General features: G+C 39.8%; 1 protein-coding gene across 2 annotated transcripts in view; it reads right to left on the bottom strand.

Annotated features, from left to right (window-relative positions):
- LOC127537569 (carbonyl reductase [NADPH] 1-like) overlaps window positions 1-18,632 on the bottom strand; it is a 36,525-nt gene continuing 17,893 nt past the window's right edge. The window contains exons 1-7 of one of the 2 annotated variants that reach the window (XM_051960167.1): window positions 9,644-9,769; window positions 8,007-8,121; window positions 7,343-7,512; window positions 6,300-6,407; window positions 4,999-5,207; window positions 4,604-4,657; window positions 1-700 (exon numbers count right to left, since the gene is read on the bottom strand). In XM_051960167.1, coding sequence (XP_051816127.1) covers window positions 527-700; window positions 4,604-4,657; window positions 4,999-5,207; window positions 6,300-6,407; window positions 7,343-7,512; window positions 8,007-8,119 — 828 coding nt within the window. In that variant the 5' untranslated portion in view covers window positions 8,120-8,121; window positions 9,644-9,769 and the 3' untranslated portion in view covers window positions 1-526. Of the gene's footprint in view, window positions 701-4,603; window positions 4,658-4,998; window positions 5,208-6,299; window positions 6,408-7,342; window positions 7,513-8,006; window positions 8,122-9,643; window positions 9,770-18,632 lie in introns of those variants that run through there. The other variant, XM_051960168.1, reaches the window with a different exon arrangement.

Genomic DNA, 18,632 nt, shown 5'->3' with positions numbered 1-18,632 from the left:
TTTACAAGCTGCATTTATACTTTTATTTAGTGAGTTATCAAAAGTATTTTACGTTGGAGTGCAGTGTGTTTAACTGCATTTGTTCTTTCACATTTTAAGGAAGTTCTTCTGACTTAAAGTTCACTTAATGCTCTGACATGAAATCGTAACATCTCAATGTTAAAGCTTCTTACTGTAGTAAAAAATGCATTCTGGTTAAGGCAAAGTTATGTTTTTCCATGTAACATACAAACTGACAACAAATCATCTCATGAAAACAGCAGTTAATTTGATTAATTTTGTTAACCCAGCAGAAAGATGCACAAATTAGTAGAATATCCTGAAATAATATTTTGGTTTTAATTCAATCAAGTGCTAAAACCCCAAAAGACAGAAGAAATCTAGTTGAGAATTAGGTCATTGCTTGTTCTGTAGTCATATTGCATAACTTTTTAGCATTAAGAATTACTTTGCATGAAAGTTTTGTGGAAATTAGCTGCTTAAGATGAGACGTAGACAGTTGCACGCCGAATTTTCTTGAATATGTTCACCACGTCTGAACCTCTTTGTCAGAAACAAACTTCCCGTGAGGCTCTGTGGTTCCAGAAGGCAGCAGGGCCAGATACACCGGAGTGATGGCGCCCTCATCTGGTGACTTTGGGGCTTTGTCACCCGCCATATCAGTGCGGACCCACCCTGGACAGCAGGCGTTCAGCAGGATCTGGAAAAAAAGATATTCACAATTAAAAAGTTAGATTGGAAATGAGACTTGATTGGATACATCATCATCATCATCATCGTGTGCCACCTTCATTCCAAAGGTTGGCCACCATAGATCTCCATTTGTGTCGATTCTCCACAGCTCTTTTTGCTTCAGTGTAGGACTCTGTTGCACTCTACATCTTGATGTCATCACTACATTTGCCTCTGTCTTCCTCTTCCTTCGAAGTTAAAGAGTTTTCCAGCACTGCCACACGGAACATGACCTGCATAACCATTTTCCTTTGTATTAGATCACACACAAGGCTCATTTTTGGATAAACTAACACTTCCATGTCTGTCACTCTTTTTGTTCAACTGATTTTCAACATTCTCCTAATGCACCACATTTCAAAGGAAACTCTTCTGGATGTTTTTTGTGAATTGTCCTGCCTTACATCCAAAAGCAAGTACAAAAAACAGCATCTCGACAGTCTCAGTTTCAGTGAAATGTTGATGTTTCTATTAAGATCTGTTGTGTAGGACTAGATGTTGATATCACCTTCTTGCTTACATGAGACACCTAAGACTCCGTGGGATGGTCAAGTGAGTGAGGGCATCCTCTGGGTTATCAAGTGGGTGCCCTCCTTCATCAGTGTTGCGCTGATAGGCCCACAACACCTCCAGACGGTCGTCTTCTTGCCGTTGTACTTCCTGCACCACAAGCTTGTGTCTTTGGGACAGAGTCGCCTTGTTCCAGACTGGAGTGCTGGCCCCAAGGCCAAGACCACCTCTTCCTTGCTACAATGTCCCTATGTCTGAGTGCTGCCTTTGCCTGCTCCGTTGGCACTGATGGGATCCACCTCCCCCCAGTTGCCAACTTTGGGGCAGCTTGAGCTATGATTGGATCACTAGACTACTGTAGCACCATCTCCATTCTTACTTTGACGCACTTGTACTCCGCAGATAAGGTGGAGATGGGCAGATCTAGAATTCCTTTGCCATAGAACCCAATACTGCTGAGGCACCTGGGAATGCCAAGCCATTTCCTTGCGTAGAAGCTAACCAGTCTCTCCAGCTTTTCCACCTCAGACATTGGTACTTCATACAAGGTTAGTGGCCACATGAGGCGTGGAAGTAGCCCAAACTGCATACACCAGAGCTTCAGCCTGCCAGGAAGCTGGGTTCTATCAGTGATCACTAAGCCGATGGTTTCCTCCTTCTTTAGCTGGTGTACTTGCTCTTTGTCTTTGAGGTAAGCATCAGACTATACCGGCCCAGGCTTTTCAAAGGTTTCCCTGAGGCAGCTGGAATAGTCTCATTGCCAATGTGAAAGTGATGGTCTGATAGTTTTCCCTTGATGATGGAAATGGACTTGCTTGGCTTTAGCCTCATGCGAACCAGCTCAATGTTCTCTTGCAGCTTGCTCAGCAGTCAACCCGTGCAGGCCTTGGTTGTGGTGAGTATTGTGAGGTCATCTATGTAGGCTTTGACTGGCGGCTGTCTCAGTCCAGGTTCTATTCGCTGTTCACCCAACGAGATGCCTGAATTCTCACCTCCATTGACATGGTGAAGGCAAGCGGGAAGATGATGCAGCCATCCATGATTCCCACCTTCAGATCTTGCCATGCTGCGGTGTACTGTGCTGTTGTAAAACAGAGCTGAATGTCCTGGAAGTAAGCCTTGACAAGGTTTGCAAAAGCTGCTGGGACCCTGGAAAGGTCAAAGGCTGATCACAAGTGGTTGTGAGGAACTGAACCAAAGGCATTTGGAAAATCCAGGAAGAGCACATGAAGGTCTGATCCCTCCTTCTTGGCAACCTGGATCTGGTGCCAGATGATGCTGGCATGTTACACGCAACCAGAGAAGCCTCAGATGCTCGCTTTCTGGATCGACGTGTCAATCAGCTTGTTTCATTGCCCCATGTCCTGCTAGCCTGTGAGCGACCACGTTAAAGAGGATTTTTCCTTGGACATTAACCCTTTAAGCTTCAGTCAATTCCAGCCGTTTTCAGGACAAAAAATCGCTAATATTCTATTTTTAAATTAAAAAAATTACGAAAAATACAGGGAATATTGGACGCACATCGCGAGGTGCATTTCCTTGAAAACGACCGATTCGTGGATTTTATACCGACTTCAGGACATGTTTTGGACAAAATAGTTTACTGGCTTGTGTTGTCTGGATGTAAAAGGTTGGATTATGGCCGTTTTTTGTGGAATCTTTTTTTCTGTGTGTAATAATGAACCCGGAAATGTGAGTCGCGCTGTGTGCGTTGAAGCCGTGTATAGAGAACGGACGGATGAATATTTGTTTTTGTCGGACAAATGTGTTTTTCTCACCCGCTGTGGTAATCGCATCTGAAAGTGGTTTATACCGGCGGATTCATGAGAATCTAAGCTTTCCATCGGCGTGTAGTGTTTGTATAATCTGGTTTGCAGCCGTCGGACATTCTTGAAATTCCTATGCAAATTAGTAGGTGTACCGCCGGCGGTACACCTACGACGCACTGAAGCGTAAAGGGTTAAGAAGGCTGATCTGGCCAATCTCTGAAAAATCCTTTTCCTTCGGAATAAGGATGCCTCGAGCTCTTCGCCTGGCATTTGGTATCTCTTTTTTTCCCCACACAACTCTCATCAGCTTCCAGAGGAATCGTAGAACGTCTGGTGCGTTTTTGTAGAGCCTGTATGGTACCCCGTTGGGACCTGGTGCTGATGTGGCCCTTGCTCTATGCAGTTTTCTCTACATCGATCCACCTGGGTGGGCAGACGTCAAGTTGGTGCACTGATGAATTGAGTGGTGGCATGTCGGGTGGAAGCATCACCTCTTCATGGTATCAGTCGTCAATTGCAAGCCTTTTTCAGGTATTCCTCCAGGGTGACCTTCGACACTAGAGATTTCCACTCTTCTCCTTTGAGAACAGGCTATTCACAAATTTGAAGGGGTCCTTGTAGAAGCGTGATCTTGTTTGCTCCTTCTTCCTGCGCTTCCTCAGAAAGTTTTCTGCTTGTCTCAGTGTTAAAAGTCTCCCCTGGATCTCTCCCTATAGCAGGTTTATGCTGTCCTCCTCCTATGTGGCCTTACGCCATTGTTTCCTCAGCTGTCTCTTTTCCTTGACCAAGGGATCTATTTCTCTCTGCCATCTGGATTTGGTGGGAATTAACGGAGTAGGTTGCTTACTTTTGACCACTCCGAATCTTCCCACTCTACAGTCATATAATAGATACCCCATTCTCTCCAATTTCTTCATGGTGGTGCCTTTGATCCCTTCTAAGATTTTGCAGAGATCAGTGTTGACCTCCTTCCACACTGTCTTGTCGCACGATTTAGGCCACTTGACGAATGGCCTTTGTCCCTGGATCATCTTTTCTGCTGCAGGTCGTACAGGGTTTGGTTCAGGTTGTACTCTCGTGCCTGTATCCTGCTTCTCAGGAACAGGGATGTTGATGTCCTGCAGACTGTGGTGTGTGTCCTGCTTTCTTTGCATTTTGGGAATGGAAACAAAGTCTTTGCATTCCCAACACTTGGTCTTAGCTTTTCTAATTCTTCTCTTAAATTCTTCATCCACTTTCCCATCTCCTGTTATTGCTGTTCCAAGCAACTGGTATTCAAGGACTTGCTCTATATTGCTACCTTCTGCACAGATTACAAAATTCTCTGGTGTTGTCTTGCTAACACACATCGTGTTTGGTTTTTTTGGCATTTAACTCCATCCCATAAGCTTTACATGTGGCGCAGAGAGAGTCTATCACTGCCTGCAGTGACTGGATATTGTTGGCAAGCAACGCTGCGTCGTCTGCATATCTGATGTTGGTTATATTGATTACACAATTGGATACAACACCCCCAAAAATGCATTTAACAGTATTTCTACTGCATTTTATCCCTTCAGTCTATTTAAAATTTTAATAAAAATGTGATTTACCCCATCATTTGGTCGCTCCTTGGACAGACGACGAGCCTGAATCATGGACAAAGTCTGCAGAGAAACACACATTTAGAATCACTATTTCTATAAATATGGCATTCGAGAATCATTTGGGACAGAATTTATGAAATCTTCAGGGTCTAGATATCAATACAAATCTATCTTTTCTGACTTTTCCTTTATATTTACAAATTTTAAGACCCTAACATGTAAATGGTAAATGGTCCGTATTTATATAGTGCTTTTACTATACCTGCAAGGTACCCAAAGCGCTTTACATGATGCATCACATTCACCCATTCACACACACATTCACACACTGATGGCGGAAGCTGCTATGCAAGGCGCTAACCACGACCCATCAGGAGCAATTAGGGTGTACTCAGTCGTACTGTCAGGCCGGTTTTCGAAACTCCATACGCTGTTTCTGGCCAGCCGTCGTCCTTGTGTTCTCCTTTCTTGGTCTTGGCAATGAATCTCTGCATCAGTCCCACCAGCTCTTCTTCTGTTATGTCCTCGCTGCGAAACCGCTGCTGCAGAGCCGGACTGCAGTTGTTCAAAGTACGAGCACCGACGAAGCTGGAGACGTTCACAACACGACCTGAAACACAAAATACAGGACGTCTGAAGCTGCTCAACAAACCTCAATAATCATCATCTTAAATGCACAAAAACCAAGAAAGTTGTGATCAGATACAATGGATTCGGAAAGTGCACACATTATAATGTTATAGATTTCATTTTAAAATGTATAAAATGTTTGCTTATCGCTTCACACTGCAGTAAAAATATGTTTTTTGTTTTAAAATCATTCATAAAGGTTAAGTTCTCGTATTACTTTGTTAGGCAGCAGGTGGAGCTTTGACTTTTATTGGGTTCTTCTTTAGTGTCTATAAACTTTGTACATCTGGATTAGAGCAGTTTACTACATTTGTTAATTGCCAAAGTTCTGGTTTCTGCTGACATGCTCTGTGGCCTCACTTTGACTTTGGTTGGACCACCCCAGAAGACTTGTCCTGAAGCCACTCCAGACTTTTCTTGTCTGTTTTCTTTGGGTAATTGTTGTATTTAAAGGTAAACTGTTGTTGTTCTTCAAGTTTATAGCATTCACCCTTTTTTCAGTTCTGTAAAGTCTACCCATTTCTGCTAAGATTCCCAATCATAACATGATGAAGCCGCCACCATGCTTCACCTTAAGAATTAGCAGGTCATGGAAAGTAAACATTGTTGGCCTGATATAGCACTTGGAGATAAGTTGTCTTATATTCAGGCAAGATAAACTTTTTCTTTGTGCTTTCAGAGTCTCCTAAATGCCAGGATGTCTAAAGCTTTGTTATAATAAAGACTGGCGATCGTGTTCAGCAAAGATTTCTTCCACTTCAGCAATGCCGATTCTGCCTGAGAGCCCTAAAATCATTAAAAGGAGTCTGATAAATGAACAACTTTACAGAGACTTTCTTGGACTTTGTATCATGGTTGTCGTCCTGATTTGTTGTTTGACAGCACAGGTGTGTTTCTAAATTTACTCCAATCTAGTCGTCGTATCGCAAGGATAATGAAAAGAAACAGGGTGTACTGCATGAGTCTGGATAAGTTCTAAATCCACAGCATTTTATGTGTAGTTTGATCATTTTTTCCAGGACACTGAAGTGTTGACTTGAGCAGACAGCAAACTAAATCTGTGTGTTCATACCTCCGGCTTTGATGAGAGGCAGGAAGTGAGTCAACATGTCTCTGGTGGCAAAGAAGTTTGTCTTCAGGGTCACTTCAGCCTGGACAGCAAACGGAGTCTCATCTGCCGCTGTAAAGAAAGAGTGAACAAGTTGTCATTAATTTATAGTTCCAAATGCGAAGAATATCTGACAGCAGTTCAGTAATGAACGCTAGGCTTTTGTTAAGAAAAGAAAAGCACTCAGGGCTGCACAATATTCGCTTCAGCATCGATATGATGTGACGTGTGGATGCCCAACTGTAAAAAGTGTAATGTTGATAAGAGAAGTTTGTCTATTGGAACACAATTAACTGGGATTTAAGGCTTCTTCGATACAATTAAAAAAACTCTATTCATAAGATTTTGTTAACATACAAGCTTCACATGAGCACAGCAAAATAAGCCAAGAACTGGAGACAAACAGAAATGCAGCATCACTTGAATGGAAATACTTCATTATGTTCAACAAAAAAGGTCTTTATTTGGAAATTACATTGTTGCCACTGTCATCTTTTATTTTAAATTATTTTTGATTTTCCATGCAGATGCCCTCCTTATAAAACAACCTTAATTGTTCTAGAATGATCAATTATTTCCTAATAGAGCTATTCAAGTCATCAGGTGCAAATTTGAGTACTTCTCTCATATTAATGCATCGGGGGGGGGGGGGGGGGGTTCAATAATTTGCAGCACCAGTGCACGTATATTCTCCAGCTCATGTATTTATTAAATTCCGGGATTAGATAACACTCAAGCACATTTAGATATAAATAAAAATAGTGCAACCCCACTAAATAATACAATAAATAGTGGTAATGATGGGTCAAATTATGCTAATGTGTGTTTTAAATGTTAATAGCAGCATAAGACTGCAGCATTTAAGCTGCATATCTAAGCTGTAGTAGTTTAGTCTTTCTGACACAAGAATTTCCTTTGAGATTAGTAAAGTTCTGTTTTATATTAAGCATCGGTGTTTTCGGCTTCAGTGCAGTTTCATATTCATCAGTGTCGCGTTATATTCTCACCTTTGAATGCGATCGCAGCGTTATTGATGAGGATGTCGACTCCTCCGTATTTCTCTTTGAAGAAAGCTGCTGCAGCTGTGATGCTGCTCAGATCATTGATGTCCAGCTGATGAAACTTTGGACTGAGTCCCTCAGAGGACAAAGACTTCACGGCTTCCTCACCACGACCACTAAGACAGGAGGAAAAACTCTTATTTACTGTCATTTTATCGTCATAAGACACAGATGTGCAATGTTTTCTGTTAGTACTGCTTTGCTCTTTGATTTCAAAGGTCCTAAAAACACATTTTCAGCTACTTTTAGTGATTTATTATCAGCCAAAGTAGGAGATTCTGATGTTCTGTACTTTTATCTGAGCTCTTCAAACAGGTTTCAAACTGGAAGGAGGCAAAAAGTCATGATGAATCGATTAAATCTAATTACCTAACAGCTTCACATTCTTGATGAAGCGGATCAGCAGAGTCGTTTTTTTAAAGCTAAGCTCTTAACTGGAAAAACTTGTCTGGAATATTACATTTAACCATAAAATTGATATAGGTTTGGTATTGGTTTTCAAGGGTATGTGTTACATAAAATAGCACAAAATGTGAAAGAAGTGCAGAAAGATGAACTCATGCACACTGTGACATGTTCCTGTGCTGGTGTGACCAGGTGAGCGACCTACACGTCTCTGGATGTGAGGTAAACGTCACCCTGGAACTGCTTGCAGAGTGCTCGGACGATGGCCAATCCGATGCCCTTGTTGCTTCCTGTTACTACGGCAACCTTCACTGACATGTCTGCCAAAAGAGTAAGAAAGGTGTGAGGTCAAATATTAAACACTCAGACTGATCCTTGCTCCACCTTAAACACACAAACCAGCCTTAAGACTTATGACACAGTGACTTTATCGTTTCTGTGAAAGTAAACTCATTAGACCTTAACCCTACAGATATGTAGGGTTAAGGTTAAGGTTTGGCTGAGTCATGATGACAATTTCAGGGAGAGAAATTCAAATATATTTGTCTAATAATACAGAAAATCATAAACAAAGCATCTAAAAATCATAAAAATGACAATTTTGTGACAAAAACACTAAAAAAATGCACTAAATCGCTTGGAATTATAATCAAAACACAAGATGTGCAAGGATTTGTACTTTAAACGACAATTTAATCATTAAAAAACAATAAACTACTATGTTTTTGCAGGACAGTTTTGCAAACTTTTTCATAAATTAACCTTTAATTTAAACTGCCTGCTTTATTATGCATGTAGCTTTAATGTGTGAATTTAACAATAATGAACTACTACAGGGTGTCCCAAAAGTTTTGAAACAAATGAAAAGTCTATAATCCAAATAATATAATGTTATTTCAATAAATCAGTACCACAGATATATTCAGAAGAGTAACAGATTAGTGTAAAACAAACATATTTCGACATGTTCATGTTTGTTTATCTTCTGGAATGTATCTTCATTCATGCTTATGAAGGTTCCCCAAACTGGCCAGTAAATGTTGCCTCAGTACTTTTGGATGTTTAAAAAAATTAAAACTGTCAGATACTTTACCATCAAGAGTTTTGAAATCTGACACTGATGGCCTGCATTTTGAAGTTATGCTCCAGCATACCTGGACCTTATGGTTCTATTCATTCTCGTCCGAGTTATTGCACTCGGCAAATACTATGCTTTTAAGTTATTTTATTATGCTATAACAAAAATGGGTAAAATAAGAGTGAATTCATGCACCCCCAACTCAAATAGACACTGCAGTTAAACTTTGTTTCCAAACTTTTGGGTCACCCTGTATGTAGCTTTAATGTGTGAATTTAACAATAAAAACAAAACAAAACTACTATGTACTTTCAACACTGACTTTGACTGCTGGCTTTGGAGGAATTTTTCAGGTTTGTGTTGCAATTTTTATGTTACATTAACCTTAATTATAACAAATAAATGTGATTTCAGTAGCTAAACTATCGGGTTCATTATGCATTTCGCTTTAATGTGTAAACTCAATAATAAAAACAATTTAAAAAATACAATTACTACGTATTTTCAACACTGTTCTGACCTTTAAATGCTGGTTTTGCAGTTTAGTTTTGTAACTACGGTGTTAAACTTAGACAGAGCAGATAAATGATAATACAAAGCTATAAACTGTCTGCTTTATGTTGCATTTCGCTTTAACGTGTTAACTGTCGCCTCCTGCTGTTTTTTACGTTACATAATGCTGATGTTCAGTTTTCAATATCTGCCATCTGCAAACGAAGCAGCTGAAAAATAAAAAAAAGCGAAAAAGAAAAGATGTGTCTTACTTGAAGCTGCTGTGAAGAAGCTGAAGAGGGAATAAATGAGCTTCAGTAGAACATCAACCGATATATGAAGGACTGAAGAACAACCAGAGGAAAAGGGGAGAAAGCGGGGCAGAGTTATGCACAAGATCAGCGCGCATACCCGGAAAAACAAGCTGAACACCACGTGGTCAGAGGGCTAATCATGGAGCTGCGGTGGAAGATAGCACAGAAGAGATGATTTTATTGTCTGTTCCAAGTAAAAATAGAAATACGTGTTTTATCACGGCTGTAAGACAAAATTTGAAAACCACACTCAAACGTTGAAAGCACCCTCACACATTAAAACACAATACAACAAATAAAAACAAGTAAAGCACATAAAATAACTAAAAACACAGTGTGGTCTAGTTTGTGTTATTAAGAGAAGCTGTTGCAGTGGGGATGAAAGATTTTTTGTAGATGTTTTTCCTGGTCAGAGGGGTTCTGTAGTGTCTGCCTGATGGCAGCAGCATGAAGGAGTGGTGGAGGGAATGTGAGGGGTTTTAAGTGATGAGGGTGGCTTTCCTCATCTCTGAGCGTCCATACAGTTCACACAGGGTTGGCTGGGCTGTTTGAGTGATTTTTCTGGCCAGAATTTATTATTCAGGAGAGTTTTGTTTTGTGTTTGATGGTGAGAAAGTTGAACCAGCTTGAGATGTTATAGGTGAGGATGGATTCGATGAGTAAACGAGGGTTAAAATGTCTTTGCTGACGTTAAAAGAACTGAGCTTCCTGAGCAGGTGGAGACGCTGCTGTGCTTTGTTGTAGACAGAGTCCGCGATCATAGTCAGATACCGCTGAGGACAGTTTTTAAGTATTTTATTTGTATTTTTATTGACTGTGTGCATCCGTAGGTTGTTGATAAATTTATGAATTCTGTGTTTTTGTGCTGTAAGGAGAAAATGAGGGTTTAGTTATGAAACTAAAGGCTCAAAGTGAGGTTTAGCTGATGTTTGTCTTGTTCAAACAAAACTTTAACTGTGGTTTGACATGTATTAAAACATTACTAACAGTGAAGTTACTCTACTAGTTGCTATTCTTTGTTGTTGTTCATGAAAACTTCAGATTCTGCAGTTAAAAGACAATTTAGGTGGAACTGAATCTGCAGCCAGTGGCGTAGTGGTTAGCACTTTCGCCTTGCAGCAGCAAGAGTCCCGGCTTGCCCGGGATCTTCTGCATGGAGTTTGCATGTTCTCCCTGTGCATGCGTGGGTTTCTCCGGGCACTCCGGCTTCCTCCCACAGTCCAAAATATGCTGAGGTTAACTGATTACTCTAAATTGCCCGTAGGTGTGAATGTGAGTGTGATTGTTTGTCTGTATACAGGGTAACCCAAAGTTTGGAACAAATAAAAAGTCTATAATCCAAATAATATAATGTTATTTCAATAAATCAGTACCATAGATATATTCAGAAGAGTTACAGATTAGTGTAAAACAAACATATTTCGACATGTTCATGTTTGTTTCATATACAAAGTTGTGAGCGTTTCCACCAAACTGGTTACACTGGTATCTTCTGGATGTATCTTTATTCATGCTTATGAAGGTTCCTCAAACTGGCCAGTAAATGTTGCCTCATAGTACTTTTGGATGTTTAAAAAAATTAAAACTGTCAGATACTTTACCATCAAGAGTTTTGAAATCTGACACTGATGGCCTGCATTTTGAAGTTATGCTCCAGCATACCTGGACCTTATGGTTCTATTCATTTTCTTCCGAGTTATTGCACTCGGCAAATACTATGCTTTTAGGTTATTTTATTATGCTGTAACAAAAATGGGTAAAATAAGAGTGAATTCATGCACCCCCAACTCAAATAGACACTGCAGTTAAACTTTGTTTCCAAACTTTTGGGTCACCCTGTACAGTGCCTTGTGAAAGTATTCGGCCCCCTTGAACTTTTCAACCTTTCGCCACATTTCAGGCTTCAAACATAAAGATATAAAATTTTAATTTTTTGTCAAGAATCAACAACAATTGGGACACAATCATGAAGTTGAATGAAATTTATTGGATATTTTATACTTTTTTAACAAATAAAAAACTGAAAAAGTGGGGTGTGCAATATTATTCGGCCCCTTTACTTTCAGTGCAGCAAACTCACTCCAGAAGTTCAGTGAGGATCTCTGAATGATCCAATGTTGTCCTAAATGACTGATGATGATAAATATAATCCACCTGTGTGTAATCAAGTCTCCGTATAAATGCACCTGCTCTGTGATAGTCTCAGGGTTCTGTTTAAAGTGCAGAGAGCATCCAAGAAGACCAAAGGAACACACCAGGCAGGTTCCGAGATACTGTTGTGGAGAAGTTTAAAGCCGGATTTGGGTACAAAAAGATTTCTCAAGCTTTAAACATCTCAAGGAGCACTGTGCAAGCAATCATATTGAAATGGAAGGAGTATCAGACCACTGCAAATCTACCAAAGACTCGCCGTCCCTCTAAACTTTCACCTGGAACAAGGAGAAGACTGATCAGAGATGCAGCCAAGAGGCCCATGATCACTCTGGATGAACTGCAGAGATCTACAGCTGAGGTGGGAGAGTCTGTCCATAGGACAACAATCAGTCGTACACTGCACAAATCTGGCCTTTATGGAAGAGTGGCAAGAAGAAAGCCTTTTCTCAAAGATATCCATAAAAAGTCTCGTTTGAAGTTTGCCACAAGCCACCTGGGAGACACACCAAACATGTGGAAGAAGGTGCTCTGGTCAGATGAAACCAAAATCCAACTTTTTGGCCACAATGCAAAACGATACGTTTGGCGTAAAAGCAACACAGCTCATCACCCTGAACACACCATCCCCACTGTCAAACATGGTGGTGGCAGCCTCATGGTTTGGGCCTGCTTTTCTTCAGCAGGGACAGGGAAGATGGTTAAAACTGATGGGAAGATGAATGGAGCCAAATACAGGAGCATTCTGGAAGAAAACCTGTTGGAGTCTGCAAAAGACCTGAGACTGGGACGGAGATTTATCTTCTAACAGGACAATGATCCAAAACATTAAACCAAATCTACAATGGAATGGTTCACAAATAAACGTATCCAGGTGTTAGAATGGCCAAGTCAAAGTCCAGACCTGAATCCAATCGAGAATCTGTGGGCAGAGCTGAAGACTGCTGTTCACAAACGCTCTCCATCCAACCTCACTGAACTCGAGCTGTTTTGCAAGGAAGAATGGGCAAGAATTTCAGTCTCTGGAATGTGCAAAACTGATAGAGACATACCCCAAGCAACTTGCAGCTGTAATTGCAGCAAAAGGTGGCGCTACAAAAGTATTAATGCAAGGGGGCCGAATAATATTGCACGCCCCACTTTTCAGGTTTATTTGTTAAAAAAGTTTAAAATATCCAATAAATTTTGTTCCACTTCAGGATTGTGTCCCACTTGTGTTGATTCTTGACAAAAATTAACATTTTATATCTTTATGTCTGAAGCCTGAAATGTGGCGAAAGGTTGAAAAGTTCAAGGGGGCCGAATACTTTCACAAGGCACTGTATGTAGCCCTGCGACAGACTGGTGACCTGTCCAGGGTGTCCCCTGCCTTCCCCGAGTCAGCTGGGATAGGCTCCAGCGACCCTAGTGAGGATAAAGCGGTACACACGTGGACAAAATTGTTGGTACCCCTCAGTTAAAGAAGGAAAAACCCACAATTCTCACTGAAATCACTTGAAACTCACAAAAGTAACAATAAATAACAATTTATTGAAAATTAAATAATCAAAATCAGCCATCACTTTTGAATTGTTGATTAACATAATTATTTAAAAAAACAAACTAATGAAATAGGGCTGGACAAAAATGATGGTACCCATAACTTAATATTTTGTTGCACAACCTTTTGAGGCAATCACTGCAATTAAACGATTTCTGTATTTGTCAATGAGCGTTCTGCAGCTGTCAACAGGTATTTTGGCCCACTCCTCATGAGCAAACAGCTCCAGTTGTCTCAGGTTTGATGGGTGTCTTCTCCAAATGGCATGTTTCAGCTCCTTCCACATATGTTCAATGGGATTCAGATCTGGGCTCATAGAAGGTCACTTCAGAATAGTCCAACGCTTTTCTCTCAGCCATTCTTGGGTGTTTTTGGCTGTGTGTTTTGGATCGTTGTCCTGTTGGAAGACCCATGACCTGCGACTGAGACCAAGCTTTCTGACACTAGGCAGCACATTTCTCTCCAGAATGCCTTGATAGTCTTCAGATTTCATCGTACCTTGCACACTTTCAAGACACCCTGTGCCAGATGCAGCAAAGCAGCCACAAAACATTACTGAGCCTCCTCCATGTTTCACCGTAGGGACAGTGTTCTTTTCTTCGTATGCTTGGTTTTTGAGTCTATGAACATAGAGTTGATGTGCCTTACCAAAAAGCTCCAGTTTGGTCTCATCTGTCCAAAGGACATTCTCCCAGAAGCTTTGTGGCTTGTCAACATGCATTTTTGCAAATTCCAGTCTGGCTTTTTTTGAGTTTTTTCAGCAGTGGTGTCCTCCTTGGTCGTCTCCCATGAAGTCCACTTTGGCTCAAACAACGACGAATGGTGCGATCTGACACTGATGTACCTTGGCCTTGGAGTTCACCTTTAATTTCTTTGGAGGTTGCTCTGGGCTCTTTGGATACAATTCCAACGATCCGTCTCTTCAATTTGTCATCAATTTTCCTCTTGCGGCCACGTCCAGGGAGGTTGGCTACTGTCCCGTGGGTCTTGAACTTCTGAATAATATGAGCCACTGTTGTCACAGGAACTTCAAGCTGTTTAGAGATGGTCTTATAGCCTTTACCTTTAAGATGTTTGTCTATAATTTTTTTCGGATGTCCTGGGACAATTCTCTCCTTCGCTTTCTGTTGTCCATGTTCAGTGTGGTACACACCTTTTCACCAAACAGCAGGGTGACTACTTGTCTCCCTTCAAATAGGCAGACTGACTGATTATGAGTTTGGAAACACCTGTGATGTCAATTAAATGACACACCTGAGTTAATCATGTCACTCTGGTCAAATAGTTTTCAATCTTTTATAGAGGTACCATCATTTTTGTCCAGGCCTGTTTCATTAGTTTGTTTTTTAAATAATTATGTTAATCAACAATTCAAAAGTAATGGCTGTTTTTGATTATTTAATTTTCAATAAATTTTTATTTATTGTTACTTTTGTGAGTTTCAAGTGATTTCAGTGAGAATTGTGGGTTTTTCCTTCTTTAACTGAGGGGTACCAACAATTTTGTCCACGTGTGTATATAAAGAAAAAATGAATCTGCAGCACTGAGTGACCAAATCTAGTTTATTTAGATTTTTCCCCCACATTTTGATGATGTCAAACTGTATTTTGACATTTTAACTAAAGCCTGAACAAGGGCGTAATTTGCACCGGGGATACGGGGGTCATGACCCCCGCAAAAATCACGTTCAGCAAATGTAACCCCCACAATATAATCACAGTTTTCCAATATAATAAAAGCATTAATTATCTTGTTGATTTTTATTATTAATATAATTTGCCAACAAAACAGTAGCAAGTTTAATCATCTTTATGTAACCCCCCCACACCCCCACCGAATACTTGGTATCACCCAACCCGCCTCCTCTCCCTAACGTTCACTTTTCCCTGACCCTGTATATTTGGCATGGATGGAGACAGAACAGCCGTGAGGAAATGAAAAGAGCGCGAAAAGGACAAACAACAATTCTTCATTGTTGGTCGACACCAAGAACTAAAAAAAGGAAATATCTTGACCAAAAAGAGGTAAAATAGCCTACCTGTCTTGTTAAGTTAGCTGATGATTTGTGACTGGAGTTGGTTTGAGCTTGTCCTGTGAGGTACAGCCAGAGAGTGTTGGGGATGTACTGTGTAGGACCAGTGTCAGTTTTCACTGAATTGTAACTTAAAGGGCTGTTTGCTGATTTTGCTCCAATACACAGTGATGGATGGCGGTGTAGTTAAACTCCATTTCTCGGGGAACCGGGCAGGTCGTAATGTCGCTGTTTTCCACATCAAATATCTTTTCAGTAGTGAAGCTATTTTACTGATCAAACAACGCAATAGCATACACAGAAGCTACATTTTTCCAGGCATTTCTAAATCCTGAAGAACAGGAATGTCTGTGTTGGCCTGAAGCGGTAACCATGGTAACAACAGACGCTCCTCCATGTGTGTTAAGTATCCTTCCTGCTGCAGCAGGGTGGCTGCGGAGCACGCAGCCGGTGACAGTGACAGAGGAGGGGAAGAGAAGTACTTCATCTCGTGAATCTTGACAAAATTTGGGAAATACCTGAATGTATTTATTTCCTCAAATTGTTCTTTGACCTTTCTGGTCATTTTAACCGGGCTGATACCATTTTAACATTAACTAAGCTTTTTTTATACCAGGTTCAAGAATATGATTGGTGAACAGGCCATGAAAGAGAGGCAGGTGACCAGAGAGGGAGAAGCAGAGTCGCAGATTAGGAGAGAGAGAGAGGAGGTGACAGAGGAGGTGCAACAGTTGAGCAAGAGAGAGGAGAGGAGGTGACAGAGGAAGTCCAGGTGATGGAGGATCATCAGGTGACCAAAGAGAGAGAGAGAGAGAGCACAGGGAAAGGCAGCACAGGAGGCACAAATGACCAGGTAACATACCTTAGCCCTTGTACTGTGTTAGCTTTATCTATACATGCTCCACACCAGAACAGAGGTGCAAGCTGCACTCCAGTGTGCCACCCTGTATTGTGTGATGTATTGAGTGTTGCCATGAATTGTGCATAAGACATTTTCTGTTTGTACTTTAGTTGTATCAATACAGTGATGCAATTGATTAATCTTTAAAGTTCTTGATTTTTCTTTTCATCGATAGTTGACATAAACCCAAAATCAATTAAGTGGAAGCTGCTACGTCTTGCTAGCTAGTACTTAAACACAATAGGAATTAATTGGTCATTGTTGCATAAATACTTAAGTACACAGCTGCAACAACTTGAAGTAATCACCAATGTATTTCTAATACAGACATGTCAAATTACCACGACTCCGATTCTGTTAAGCTTAGTCCATTGAAAGGTATCCTAATAGCAGACAAGGAAATTTTCATCAGTCAGCTGGCCGATGATACAACACTCTTTTTAAAAAATTGTCAGATACCTCTTGCTATTAATGTGGTCAATGCTTTTTCTCTCGCCTCTGGGCTTTGTTTAAACATTAAAAAATGTGAATTACTTGCCCTCAAGACTTGTAATATCCCCTCTATATGTAACATACCTATAAAAAAACTGTGTCACCTATTTAGGCATACTATAAATAAAGATAGGGAGCTAGATGTGATTTAAATTTTAACTCTATTATCGACAAAATTCAGAAAAAACTTAATCAGTGGCTGCAAAGGGATTTATCTTTGAGAGGCAGAATTTTATTAACTAAAGCTGAAGGCAAATCCCGGCTCACCTATGCTGCCTCATCGCTTGGTGTTAATAAAAACACCTTAAAAATATTGACAAAATGCTCTTTAACTTCGTATGGAAAAATAAAACTCACTATATTAAAAAATCTGTGATAATGAATACTTACGGCAAAGGTGGCCTCAACTTTTTAGACTTCCAAACATTAAACAGTACTTTCAAAATTAACTGGTTGAAGCAATTCATTAAAAACCCTTCTTCAATTTGGAATTTTATACCAAATTTTATTTTTTCTAAAGTAGGTGGCCTACATTTTCTTTTACTGTGCTACTACAAAATTGAAAAAATCCCATTGAAATTATCAGATTTCCATAAACAGATGCTTCTTTCATGGTCCCTAATATATAAACACAACTTCTCTCCACACAGATATTACATATGGAATAACAAAGACATAACATACAGAAACAAATCCTTATTTTACCCTGCCTGGTTTTCTCATAATATACTACTGGTTCACCAGCTGTTTGACTCCAATGGTTTATTACTCACATATGAAGATTTTATTTCAAAACACACCATTTAATCCCTGCTGAGGAATTTAAATAATTATTAATGCAATTCCTGCTGGTGTCTCCTTATTATTTAGAGGCTCAATGAACCAGATACCAGCACCATTGCCTCTGGATCCATCTAAGAACGAAGTAGGCAGGATTTGTTTCTTGACAACACGTAGCAGCAATCGTTTCATACGTACTTTGTTTCAAAGGGACATAGTTCTCTTCCTTATATAATGTTTTATTGGAATAATCTATTACCTAATCTGGATCTTACCAACCAATATTTGATTAACAACAAAATAAAAGAAGTGTCTTTTAAATTAATTCATAAAATTTATCCTTCTAAAATATTTCTTTTACAGCGTTTTAGAAAACATATTGATACTAACTGCTCTTTCTGTTCAAAATGCTCTGAAGATAATTTTCATTTATTTTGGTCTTGCCCTGTTTCAAATGATTTCTGGAAAGATGTTTGTCATTTTATTTCTACTTCCATTGACAACAGTTTTACTCTTTGTTTTGAAAATATACTGTTTGGTTACACTTCTTTTATTCCTTCCAAAAGCAGACAGTGTTATATAATTAACCTTATCATTTTATTAGCTAAATTTCATATTCATAAATGCAGATATATAAATAAAAACCCTTGTTTTCTTTTCTTCCAAAATGAAACCAAACAGTACATTTACACTCTTAAGAACTCCATTAAAACTAAAGCCATTAAAACTGTACATTTGTGTAGTGTATTTAATGTTTTTCTGTTGTCTGTTTCTTGTTTGTGACCTCCTGGCAATACTTTTCTTTGTTGTTTGTTTTTTTGTCTCTGTGTTGAATTGTTTTGTTCTATTCAATGTTCAATAAAGAAGGAAAAAATAACACGAGTCCGTTTAGTTTCAAATAGGAACTCAGCCGTGAGCACGTAGTTTTTGGGAGGCTCGTGTCTGAAAATCCCACTTTATTCCCCAATATACGGCTTAAAATGCGTCAAATGTCTCCATATGAATGCTGTGAGTGGATATTTCTGCTCGTATTTCCAGTTTATTTTAGGTT

The sequence above is a fragment of the Acanthochromis polyacanthus genome, chromosome 15, assembly GCF_021347895.1.
Source record: "Acanthochromis polyacanthus isolate Apoly-LR-REF ecotype Palm Island chromosome 15, KAUST_Apoly_ChrSc, whole genome shotgun sequence".
Taxonomy (NCBI): Eukaryota; Metazoa; Chordata; class Actinopteri; family Pomacentridae; genus Acanthochromis; species Acanthochromis polyacanthus.
This window is presented reverse-complemented; position numbering and strand designations above follow the sequence as displayed.